At 44.0% G+C, this 12441-nt stretch overlaps 1 protein-coding gene across 3 annotated transcripts in view; it reads right to left on the reverse strand.

The window, feature by feature from the left end:
- EXT2 (exostosin glycosyltransferase 2) overlaps nucleotides 1-11536 on the reverse strand; it is an 83045-nt gene extending 71509 nt beyond the window's left edge. For 2 of the 3 annotated variants that reach the window (XR_014000942.1, XM_081164671.1), the window contains exons 1-3: nucleotides 11344-11535; nucleotides 5143-5708; nucleotides 4678-4767 (exon numbers count right to left, since the gene is read on the reverse strand). Coding sequence is in view for 2 of the 3 variants with exons in the window: in XM_081164671.1 (XP_081020797.1) it covers nucleotides 4678-4767; nucleotides 5143-5678 (626 nt within the window). In the remaining variant the exon portion in view is untranslated. Of the gene's footprint in view, nucleotides 1-4677; nucleotides 4768-5142; nucleotides 5709-8191; nucleotides 8242-11343 lie in introns of all 3 variants that reach the window. The other variant, XM_081164672.1, reaches the window with a different exon arrangement.
- Nucleotides 11537-12441: the final 905 nt, after the last annotated feature.

Consider the following 12441-nt stretch of genomic DNA (forward strand, 5'->3'; position numbering starts at 1 on the left):
TGAAAGGAGCAACAATTAATACTATATAAATGCTGTGAACTGCTTTCAGAGTTCCAGAGTTCAATGTCCATTGATTTCAAGTGTATTCTAACTAATGTTGGAAATCACCCAAAAGGTGCTGAAAAAATATAATATTTCAAACCTCCCATAAAAAAATGGAAGCAAACTCAAACATACCAGCCCAGGCTACATGTATGTTTACAGAAAGAGACCTAGATGAGGGAAGTGTTGAATGAGTTTTAGGTCCTAAAACCAAAGTGATTATTTTGCATTCTTTTCCATTTATTTTAAGTGACATGCAGCACAGCACTGCAGAATGCTGCTGTTATCCTTCAAGCCTCACATTCCCAATTTCACATGAATTCAGAGGTGTTGAACAAGAAAGCAAGAAAAAACTGAATTTGGCTCATGTGTTACTTCTCCTGCACTTTTGCTCCTTGTTTCTCCTTCCTAATTAAGAAATAGTAACCAGATTGTTTTAATTTAGATCCAGTAAGCAATGTTAACCCCACTTCATCAACCTTGAGAACGCAGGTGTGCATCTACCTAAGCAAAGCCACAGGGAACCAACACCCAGTTAAGTATTTCAGTTTGGGTGTACGCTCTGCAGCACAAGAACCAAAATATTAACTCTTAGATTTCTGAAGGCAAGTGGGAGGAAAAAGGAACATGGTGAGGGAAATTTTAAATTTAGCAACACTGCTCTGTTATAAACAGTGCTTGTTTGGTAAAGGGTTAACGGTATGAAGAGAAAAAACTGGCAGTTCAGTTGTGACTGAAGCCAGGAAAAGATAATGTGTGGAGGCTCAGTTGGCAGCATGCCAAGAAGCAGCTAGGCTGTTAGTTTCAAAAGAGGTGTTTACATTCTTGTAAGGTTTTCCGTTATGACAGCTAACAGCAGAATCTGGCTTTTATATGGGACAGGAGAATTGAAATGGGTCACATTGTGATAGGTCACTTAGTGTACATTCTGTTCAAAATCACTGGGTGATATCCAATGTTAGTGAGTGTCTACCCACTGACCCATTTCTATGGGATTATTATTATTATTATTATTATTATTATTATTATTATTATTATTATTATTATTTTGTATACCACCCTATACCTACTGGTCAAGTACAAACAGTATATCCCAAAAAGGTTCTGACAGAGAATATAGATAGGCACAATATTGTGTGGAGATTTTTAATCAGCCATCAGAAAGTGAAGAGACTTCTAGGCAGAAGTGGGGGAAAGCTAGTCTGGAGAGGAAGACTCTGAAGGAAGTTCTCCAGTAAGATACTACAACTTTGGTCAGAAGGTGACTGTTGACTGCAGGAGACATCAGAGAAGAGAACTGTGACATCTTCATGGCCAAGTCCTGGTGTTCAAGTGCCTGACCAGGAGGAAGGTTTCAGAAGAAAACCGAAACCAAGAAGTGACAGCTGGGAGATCCTGTTCCAACCTGTATCGCTTTGGAAAACCCTGACCAGAGAGAAGGCTTCAGGTGGAGTATTTGTGAGTTAACCATAAGAGGAGAAAAGGGGACTGGCTATTAGCTTTGCACAGGGATGAGAACTAGCAACAACACTTTTAAAGCATCAGTAACATCTGCTAAAGTAACAGTGGCATATCAACTATTAACAAACCAAGTATTGCTGGGGGCACTGTTATGCAGTGGTTCCGCTCCTTCCTCCTGAACCGTGTCCAGAAAGTGGTGTTGGGGGATGAGTGTTCAGAACCCTGGGCTCTCATTTGTGGGGTGCCTCAGAGCTCTGTCCTCTCCCCAATGCTTTTCAACATCTATATGTAGCCACTGGGAGAGATCACCAGGGAGTTTGGGCTGGGTGCTCACCAGCATGCAGAAGATATCCACTTCAACCTCTTCTTCAAATCATAACCAATGAAGGTCCTGTGTGAGTGTCTGGAGGCGGCTGGAGGATGGATGGTGGCTAACAGATTGAGGTTGAATCCTCACAAGACAGAAGTATTGTTTTGGGGGACAGAGGACGGACAGGTGTGGGGGACTCCTTGGTCCTGAATGGGGTAATTGTGCCCTGAAGGACCATGTACACAGCCTGGGAGTCATTTTGGAATCACAGCTCTCCATGGAGGTGCAGGTCAATTCTGTGTCAAGGGTGGCTGTCTAGTATGCTGGCTGAGACCCTGCCTGCCTGCAGATTGTCACACCAGAGTGGTGCATGATCTGGTTATCTCCCGCTTGGACTACTGCAATACGCTCTACGTGGGGCTACCTTTGAAGGTGACTTGGAAACTACAACTAATCCAGAATGTGGCAGCTAGACTGGTGACTGGGAGTGGCTGCCGGGATTTTATCAACACCGGTCCTAAAGGTTCTTCATTGGCTCCCAGTGCATTTCCGAGCACAATTCAAAGTGCCCTAAACGGCCTTGGCCCAGTAATAATAATAATAATAATAATAATAATAATAATAATAATAATAATAATAATAATAATAATTTATACCCCACCCATCTGACTGGGTTTCCCCAGCCACTCTGGGTGGCTCCCACAAGAATATTAAACAGAATAAAACTTCAAACATAAAAAACTTCCCTAAACAGGGCTGCCTTCAGATGTCTTCTAAAAAGGAGCGTCTCCACCCCCATCATTCAGCCCAGACACTTCCTCTCAGGGTCTTTTGCTGGTTCCCTCACTGTGAGATGTGAAGTTACAGGGAAACAGGCAGAGGACCTTCTCGGTACTGGCACCCTGCCTGTGGAACACCCTCCCTTCAGATGTCAAAGAGATAAACAACTACATAACTTTTAGAAGACATCTAAAGACAGCCCTTTATCGGGAAGTTTTTTATGTTTGATGTTTTATTATGTTTCAATATATGCTGTAAGCCACCCAGAGTGGCTGGGGTATTATTATTATTATTAATTGATTAAATAACCTGCCTTCAAGTAAATCCCTATTATATTAAATAAGTTTTAATAAATAATAACATATTTGATGCAAGTCTCTGAGTTTGCTCAGCCCATGTCTATACCTTGCTGCCGTGTGTAGTAGAAGGTGGCTAAAGAAACAGATTGGAGTTAAAAAGTGGCAGCAAAAAAGCATATGGGTTAGACAAAATGTTTTATTTATTTAACCTATAATGGGGAAGGGAGGGCACAGAATCCTATAAGAGTTTATAAATAAAAATGTGGAAACTTACACCTAGTGATATCAAATATTTAATCAGGTTGACTATACCTTGGATTTTCTAAAGAACACACACACACTTACACATTTAGATGGGAAAATAATAATACTTGACTGTCCTCTACTGGCCAATCACATCATATATACACAGGAGGGATTCAAGTATTGTGACATAAGATGCTAAAAAACTAAATTACCCATACCAATACATACACAATAATCCTTTTTTCTGACAAGTCATAGAGAGGAAACAAAAATACTCCTTGACTGCTCTCTGTACAGGAACTTCTGGAGTGTAACCTTCTATATATACACAAGAATTTGAGGGCAATCCAAATTCCACTCAAATCAATGGCAAAACCTCCACATAAAGATATGCAGATACTAACAGTTAGTAGAGACAAACTGAAGACATGTTTCTAAGATGTAAAACTTAGATTTTAAAAAAGTTCTCGTCTTCAATAGGAGGATACCCCTTTGGTTGACTGTAAATCAAGGCCAACTAGTTAAATGCTATGTAGAAGTAATTTGTTTTAGAAATTTGTTTGTTCCATTAAGTTTCAGAAGCAGCTAAGCTGACAAAATGGCACGAGGAGGGTAAGTGCTGACCGGGCCAGTCCAAAGCATTCAGCCACTCACAGCCAGAGTGGAGTAGTGGTTTAAGTGCTGGGCAAGGATCCAGGAAATCAGTGTTCAAATGCCCACTCGGTGCTGAAGCCCACTAGGTGACTTTGTGCCAGTAACTGTCTCTCAGCCTAATTTACCTCATAGGGATGTTATGAGGATAAAATGGAGAAGGGGGAAGTGTGTATGCCACATAAGACTCTCAAGGTCATGGATTCGAGCCCCATGTTGGGCAAAAGATTCCTGCATTGCAGGGGGTTGGACTAGATTTTCCTCTTGGTCCCTTCCAACTCTACAATTCTACGATTCTATGAAATATAAATAAATTCACACTTTGACTCCCAACAGCTCTGGATCTTATTTAGAGACTTGTTCTAAAAAGTCTCAAAGAAACAGCAACAAGTTGCCTATTGGGAGAAGTGGGCCAATTACCCTGTTGAAACACCTTAGCATGCAAAAAGTGCAGCACTTAGCTAGCAAATCATGGTTAGAGAGTAGACTCTTCTTGCTGCAATCCCACACGGAGATGCTTGTAGGTAAGAAAATAATAAAGTTGTTTATTGTAGGATACACGTAGCTTGGATAGAAAGGTTTCTAGTTCTAGTCCAACTAACTAGTCTAGAGAACAACAAGGAAGCCATGCCTGCTCCTTTGCTTCTCAGAGGACAGTTAAAGATGACCTCTCTCTCATATTGAGGTCTGAGAGAGAAGTGAGAGGAGGAAGTTGTAAACAGGACGCAACCTAAGATGTATCATGCTAAAGAACAAGGAGATGGAGAAGCATGCTGATAGGTTAAAGGTACAGGGATAGTGTGGGAATGTGGATGTCCCTCACTCAATCTGTGTTAACCCCATACAAACCCCTCTGCTTCAAGCCGAGTTGCACCCAGAGTTGCCTACCTGTCTCTTGGAACATCAAGGGCTGTGTTGTAGTCAGGTGGTCCTCCAGGCAACATGTTGAACAAGAGGTGATTTGTCCCATGATTCCAACTGAGAAAGAAAAATGATGGGGAAATGAGACCACCACACATGCTTGAAACCAGAGCTTCAGAGATAAGCACACATCCAAAGCCACTCTGTAACAAAACAGCTCTACAACAAATGCAGGAGCCCAACGGTCACAGATTAGCCATAAATGTCATCATTCACATGATTTCTGAACCAGGCACTCTCAAATGAGTTGAAATTGGCCTGCTTGATGTTCAAGCCCAAATGAATAATTACCAAACAGTGGGAGAACAGGGTGGTCAATAATTAAGACTGAAAACCAATGCACTCCTTGACTATCTGGTTTCCCCTCTTAGTCCCCTTACCCTTGTTTTACTGTTGTAGCTCTAGCATTCACAGTAATATATGTGTAAGTACCGGGAGAGCTGTGCCAAAGCCTGAGCAGTTTCCTTGATACGGAGCATATTCTGGTTGAGTACGTCAATTGATGGCACAAAGAGACAGGCACGATTGATGTCATCTGTGTAGAAGTCACTGTCGGAGATGGCGGTTAACAGGTCATTGTATTCCCTGGAAATGGTATGACTCACAGGCATGTTGTATTCATCCACATACTTCTTTAGAGAGTAAATATAGACTTTGATCTTATTTTTGGGATTGAAGCCACAGCGGTAGACATCAAAACATGTATGCATCCTGCAGCTGAGATCTCCTCGTTCTGGGATGGCACTGTCTGCTGGAATCTTGACCACAGGCACATCATGAATGCTGCGTTTTTCAACTGTCCAATCATTTGAGGACTCTATGGAGTGTGGCCAGAACTGGAACATGCCTGTAGCAATGAGGCCCAACAGCACAATGGAGAAGAGAGCAATGTAGTAAATGCGGTGTTTAGTCTTCATTCTTGGGATGAGGGCTGGACCCCGGGTGTTATATTTGACTGACGCACACATAATGAAACAAGCCACCTTTCCCACAAGCTTCTGGAAAACAGAATATATGGAAAAACAAAATTTAAAATTTGTTTAATTTGTGGCAACCTGGTCAGAAATCCATGTAATTAAAATAAAATAAAAACATTATTGTGCTCTAGTGGATTGCAACTGTACTGCACACTAGAATATCAGTTAAGATGAAAATGCTGTTGTTGTTTTCAACAGACCAAACAAGGCAATATCATTGGCATGTACCAATCTGGACTACCTCTCAATTTTTCTTTTGTCATCTACTGCTGTCATCTAGTGCTGCTACAGAAGGCAGGTTCCTGATTGGGTTTAGCAGCTTACAATAACAAACAAACAAACTAGTTTTACAGGCAGAATTCATTTTCCTGGGGAAAAGGGAAAACTAAATGGTCAGCAGCTTTTATACAAAGCTTAAAGGTAAAGGTAAAGGGACCCCTGACCATTAGGTCTAGTTGTGGCCAACTCTGGGGTTGCGGCGCTCATCTCGCTTTATTGGCCGAGGGAGCCGGCGTACAGCTTCCGGGTCATGTGGCCAGCATGACTAAGCTGCTTCTGGTGAACCAGAGCAGCGCACGGAAACACCATTTACCTTCCCACCGGAGCGGTACTTATTAATCTACTTGCACTTTGATGTGCTTTTGAACTGCAGGAGCAGGGACCAAGCAATGGGAGCTCACCCTGTTGCGGGGATTCGAACTGCCAACCTTGTGATTGGCAAGCCCTAGGCTCCAAACAAAGCTTAGGTTGTTCCAAATAGTTTACAAACATTCTCTCAATACTACTTACAATCACCCTAGGCTAAGTCAGTATTGTCGCATATTGCAGATTGATTCCTTGAGGCTGAGAAATAACTCTTGCCTATGATCAACCTGTAACAGATGACAGACTGCAGATTTAAACTGAAGACTCCTGGTTCACAGTGCAGTCTGGTAAATTATTGAAAAATCTTGTATGAAACTTTGCACTTATATAATGTTGTTACCAACTTAAAGCAAACCATGGTCAGTACACACATAGCCTGGATACGCAGGTCATAGCATCAGGAGACAGCAACTGAGATCATAAGAAATAGTTTTATTGGACACACACTCTGAAGGGTTTTTTTGCCCCCTACTGTAGCCCATTGTGCTTGCAAAAAACTAGGGTCTCCAAACTCTCCGTAACCCCAGGCAGTGTAGTATAAGGTGAATACAAAGAAGGGCCTTCCATTGGTTCTTTGAAACACAGCTACGGAATACTAGGAAGTATATCAAAGCATTTCATTTTCAGATAAGCAATGGCAGGAGCATTCAGCCCAATCGTGGATATTTAGGCAAAGTTCATTGATAGAGATATTCTAAAGGATGCTTCTTACGTAGTGTATAAACTACACATATACTGTATTAAAAAAAGGTAAAGGTAAAGGACCCCTGGACAGTTAAGTCCAGTTAAAGGAGACTATGGGGTGCGGCGCTCATCTCGCTTTCAGGCCGAGGGAGCTGGCATTTGTCCACAGGCAGTTTTCTGGGTCATGTGGCCAGCATGACTAAACCGCTTCTGGCACAAAGCGCATGGAAACACTGTTTACATCCCTGCTGCAGTGGTACCTATTTATCTACTTGTGCTGGTATGCTTTCAAAATGCTAGGTTGGCAGAAGCTGGGACAGAGCAACAGTAGCTCACCCCATCACATGGATTTGAACTGCCGACCTTCTGATCAGCAAGTCTAAGAGGCTTGGTGGTTTAGACCAGTGTTTCCCAACCGGTGTTCCGCGGCACACTAGTGTGCCGCGAGACATCGGCTGGTGTGCCGTGGGAGGAAGGCGGGCGAGTCGGGCGGTGAGAGGCGGCGGCGGCGAGGATCCGCGTCGAGCCGGGGGCGGCTCCGCGGTGGTGGTGCCGAGCGGCGGGGCAGCGCGCGCAAAAGGGAGGATCGCGAGACAGCGGAGGAGGAGGAGGCCGGCATGTCCGGGCAGCAGCAGCAACAACAGCAGCAGCAACTCCCGCCGCCGCCCCCTCCTCCGCCCGCTATCGCCGCCACCACCACAACAGCCGCCGCCGCCTCAGCTGCCCTCGCTCTGCTGCCTCCTCCCACCCCGGCAAGGGGGAGGGAAAAAACTTTCGCTTTTGTGCGTCCCTCCCGGCGTGACGCTGCGCGCTGACGTCACGGGGCGGGGCTTTAATGGTGGTGTGCCGCGAGATTTTTTTCCGGCTCACAGGTGTGCCGTTGCCCAAAAACGTTTGGGAAACACTGGTTTAGACCACAGCACCACCCATGTCCCAGTTATACTGCATTAGATGTGAAGGGCATACATGTGTATAAAATGGAATGTCTGTTTTTAAGTACATACCAGCAAAGGTTGTGATCATTTCTCATTCTCATTTACTTCTCATGTATATTTTAAAAGGTGAAAAGGCTATTTATATATGTCTAAACCCTTCACATCTGATATTGATAAGTGAGTATTTTGCACTTCAATATTGGCATCAAACCAGGGTACAAATTGTTGCATACAAAATACCTCTCAGTTGCACAACTGGCAAAGCAGAACTGGGCAGGCACAGTTAGAACCTGGGAAGAAACATTTTGAGAAACACAATAATAAAAGGATAGTAGCAACAACACATGTCCTTTTTTGCTCTATAGGACGCACTTTTTCCCTTCCAAAAATGAAGGGGAAATGTGTGTGCGTCCTATGGAGCGAATCCAGGCTTTCGCTGAAGCCTGGAGAGCGAGAGGGGTCGGTGTGCACCGACCCCTCTCCCTCTCCAGGCTTCAGGCAGCTATCCACAAACCTTCGGAGAGCTCCGAAGGCTTGCGGATAGCAGCCTGAAGCCCGGGGAGTGCAGCACTGTGCTCCCCGGGCTTCAGGCACCTATCCGCAAGCCTTCTGAGCGCGGCAGGAGTTCCCGCCGGGCTCTGAAGGCTTGCGGATAGCAGCCTGCAGCCTGAAGCTCGGGGAGCTTTTTTTCTTTATTCCCCGCCCCCCAAAAAACCTAGGTGTGCCCTATGGTCGGGTGCGCCCTATGGAGCGAAAAATACGGTAAGTAATAGCACCAACTCTGCAGATAGCAGAACAGATAAAGCTGAAATGCCCTGAAGTTTTATTTATATTTCAGCTTGCTATTTTACAGTTTCTAGAAAAAATAAACCCAAATTTCTGTAAAGGCATGCACATGTTAAGTGTTCAGTCACATATTAAACTGTATATACTTAACATTTGCCAGAATTTTATTTTTACTTGTACAATCTTAAGGTATTAATTCTCTAAAACTATTATTTTATGCAATCATGGCTTGTGGAAGATTAAAGTTGTTTTATTTCACACTGGATGATTTGCAATATAACAGTTTTAAATTAAGAAGTGGTAACACTTTTAATTGTGACTGATAAGTTATTCCCAAGGCAACATAACTACACCCAGCAAAATACCATTCTATGACCAACCCCATTCCTGCCTAGAGGCATGCCAATTTACCACATGCAGAACAGAGATAACAGGAAGATGCCAGGTATTGTAGCAACAATGACAGTGGGTGTGTATGCTCTTAAACATTTCAGCTAGACTGCCTCAGCAAAATAGTGTTCTTAGCTCTCTTTGCCAATCTATCAGTAATCAGAAGGAATACAAGTTTATTGGTAATTTACTATTATGCATTTACTATTCTGCAGGACTACATTTGGGCCTCATACCTGCCTAGTATGGTTTCACTGCTATTTAAAGGAAAACGACTTCACAGACTCTGATTAGGAATGGAAAAGCAAGGGCTGCTTAACCGTTAATACTCCCCCTTACTGCAGCTGTCCACTCAACATAACCACCACCACCCAGTCTGCTTTCCTGCCCTTGGAGAAAAAACAGCTTCAAGATGGCAAGGAACAGGAACATCTGGAGGGCCGAGTTTGCCGCCTATGCCTGTCTTATGGGCTTTGGATCTATCTGAAAAAGTTTTCACATTCTACTACCAAAAAGCACCAAAACAATCACTTCCACCTCCCTCAAGTTGATCCACATGCTGCAAGCCTTCTTCATTAAGCTTCTCTAACTTATTAAGGTGTCCCACCCAGAACCTAGATTACAAAGTTTCAATGTCTAAAACAACACTACCCTTAATATTACACCATAATATCTTAGCATTTTAATAAAACTAATTGACACCTTCTTCCCACCAAACAATGGAATATCCTGATGCATCACTGAGATCACGCATTCATGACAAGTTCTTATGTCGCTGAGGAAAATATTTTTCCATGCCAGGCTACAGCATACACAGTCATTCCATGGAGATACTTAATCATATTTTATAACTGCTACAAAACAAATAATATTAAATAAAGCCTATGACATTTCCTGCTAAAAAATAATAAACTGCTTTTGCATCCTCACGGTCACATTTAGAATTAGATACTACCCAATTAGCACCAGTAGCTTTCTGAGAAAATCAATAAATTAAAGGAAAGTGACAGGGTTCTAGAATACATATCCCCCGACTAATGCCCAGTAATTTCCACATTACTTCACAAATGTGTCAAAAACTGGGCTGATACTAATCAGGAAAATGGAAGTACAGTAAGCTCTGTACCAGTGCAGTAAAACAGAATATGCATTACTGAAGAACAGTGGCTTTGAAAGCCACTAAAGATCCAAATTAGTAGGAAATACAAGGTGAAATACTCCTTTATTGACATTTAAAAATGTTTGTCCAATGTGTACTTCTAACAGGCTATCTGAATAACAGCAGATGGTTAAATATTCTCTGCAGATCCCATGAAAGTGAGGCAAATAAAGCTATCTTCTCTGTGCACATTCACATCTAGACTGGTAAAAGCCTAGAATTTCCAGCACTGGACAGCTACATTCAGAAATTAAGGACCTGCATATTGGTTTCAAGCCTGGATCAAGAAGCGGCAGAAAACTAGGCTTAGTACTATCGCCTTATCCCACACAGTCATTGATGACAGCCGGGGAGCAGATAAGAGATTGAATTCCCTGAGAGTAAAAGATTACTTTTGATATGAATCAAGCATGCCAACTGGCACCAGTAAAGCTGACACTGTTGATCAGGTGTTGGGACACCTAAGTTGGTATGAACACTACAGCTTCCTTTTGCATGTGGGCATCAATGCTCCTCTTCTCCTACAGGCACACCCACAAGCCACTTAGATTCAGTGAACTTCCATCACGGGGGGAGGGGGCAGGACAGACCCACACACACACGTGTGTCATCAGGCTCCATTTATTCCCATGCTTCTTGTTACTGTGAAAGTAGCACTTAATCTGACAGAGGTGTGTGTGTCTGAAACCTTGGCAATGAGAAAGGAACTGAGAGTAAAAAAAAAAACCTAAAGAGTGGGTGCTGTGCTGTCAGTGGAACGGACTTCATTGGATGTTGGCGAATTCTCCTTCCTTGGAGGCTTATAAGCAGAGGTTAGATGGTCACCTGTCACGGATTAGTTGAGATTCCTGCATTGCAGGGGGTTGGACTCGATGACTCCCGGGGTCCCTTCCGGCTCTACAGTTCTCTGATTCTTCGGCCACAGGTGAGGAGGCAAGGCGTCGCTAGGAAACCACCTCGAATGGCTCTCACCTGCAGGGCGAGCTCGCCTGGACACCCGAAGCCACCCCGAGGCTCAGGGGGTATCAGAGGGTCCCCCCGCCCGCGTGCCACTCACCCGGTCGCCCGAGGAGGACCCCAGCGCGAACTGGCTTGCCGGCTCTCTTCGCTTCCCCCTCAGTCGCCACGCCGGCTACGCTCCGGGAAGGACCCAGGTCGTCATGGGCACTCCGGCGGAGGGGAAGGAAGAGTCCGCAAACGGCGTACGCCTCCCACGCCCCTCCGCCTCCACCAGCCGCGGCCGACGCTTCCGGCTTCCGCTCGAGCGGGGCGTCATTTCCGGCGCGACGAAACGCTGGCAGGCGGACTGCCGTTCTCTCGCTTCTCCGCGCGGGGAACGACGCTCCTCGGGCTTTTGTTTCCCGGCAAGCATCTGAAGCCAAAGTAAGGCAAGCAACGGCAAGCTGGTGGCTGAGATGGCTCTTAAGCATGGGCTCCTCAGCTAGTCGTCAGAATTGCTGAGATCCTTGTATGGACTGAGCATGTGACCAAGGGCGAATCGTAGAGAAGGGACCCGAAGGGGCATCTAGTCAACCCTCTGCAATGCTAGAATAATATTTATTTATACCCCACCCATCTGGCTAGGTTGTCCTAGCCACTGTGGGCGGCTTCCAACACCAATAATAATAATAATGCATCAAACATTAATAGTAATAATCTGATCCAATATAAAAAGTCACAATAACTTTAAAATAAACAACTTATATCAAATAAAGCAACATTCAACAATACATCAGAATCTAATAGTAAACAGTAAAATTAGACATCAGCAAAAATAATTAAGCAGTTACCATTATTACAATAAATAATTACTAATCTATAACCAATAAACTGCAGGAGGCAGTGGAAGACAGAAGTGCCTGGCGTGCTCTGGTCCATGGGGTCACGAAGAGTCGGATACGACTAAACGACTAAGCAACAACGACATAACCAATAAAAATAACAGCAAATCACAAATACCCCAAAGATACAAAACCATGTAAAAGGATCAAATTAGAAACAAGGACACCACAACTTTTGAAAAAATATTCCTGAACTCCGTTCCCAGCTGCTTCTGCTGTTCTCAAAGTCATGGTCTGGGACTGGAGGGTGGGGCAGGGCAGGTGGAAAAGCCATTGCCTGTAGAAAGTCTCTCCCCTCACTTCTTCCTCTGGAG

This window comes from Podarcis bocagei (assembly GCF_964188305.1).
Source record: "Podarcis bocagei genome assembly, chromosome: 1".
Taxonomy (NCBI): domain Eukaryota; kingdom Metazoa; phylum Chordata; class Lepidosauria; order Squamata; family Lacertidae; genus Podarcis; species Podarcis bocagei.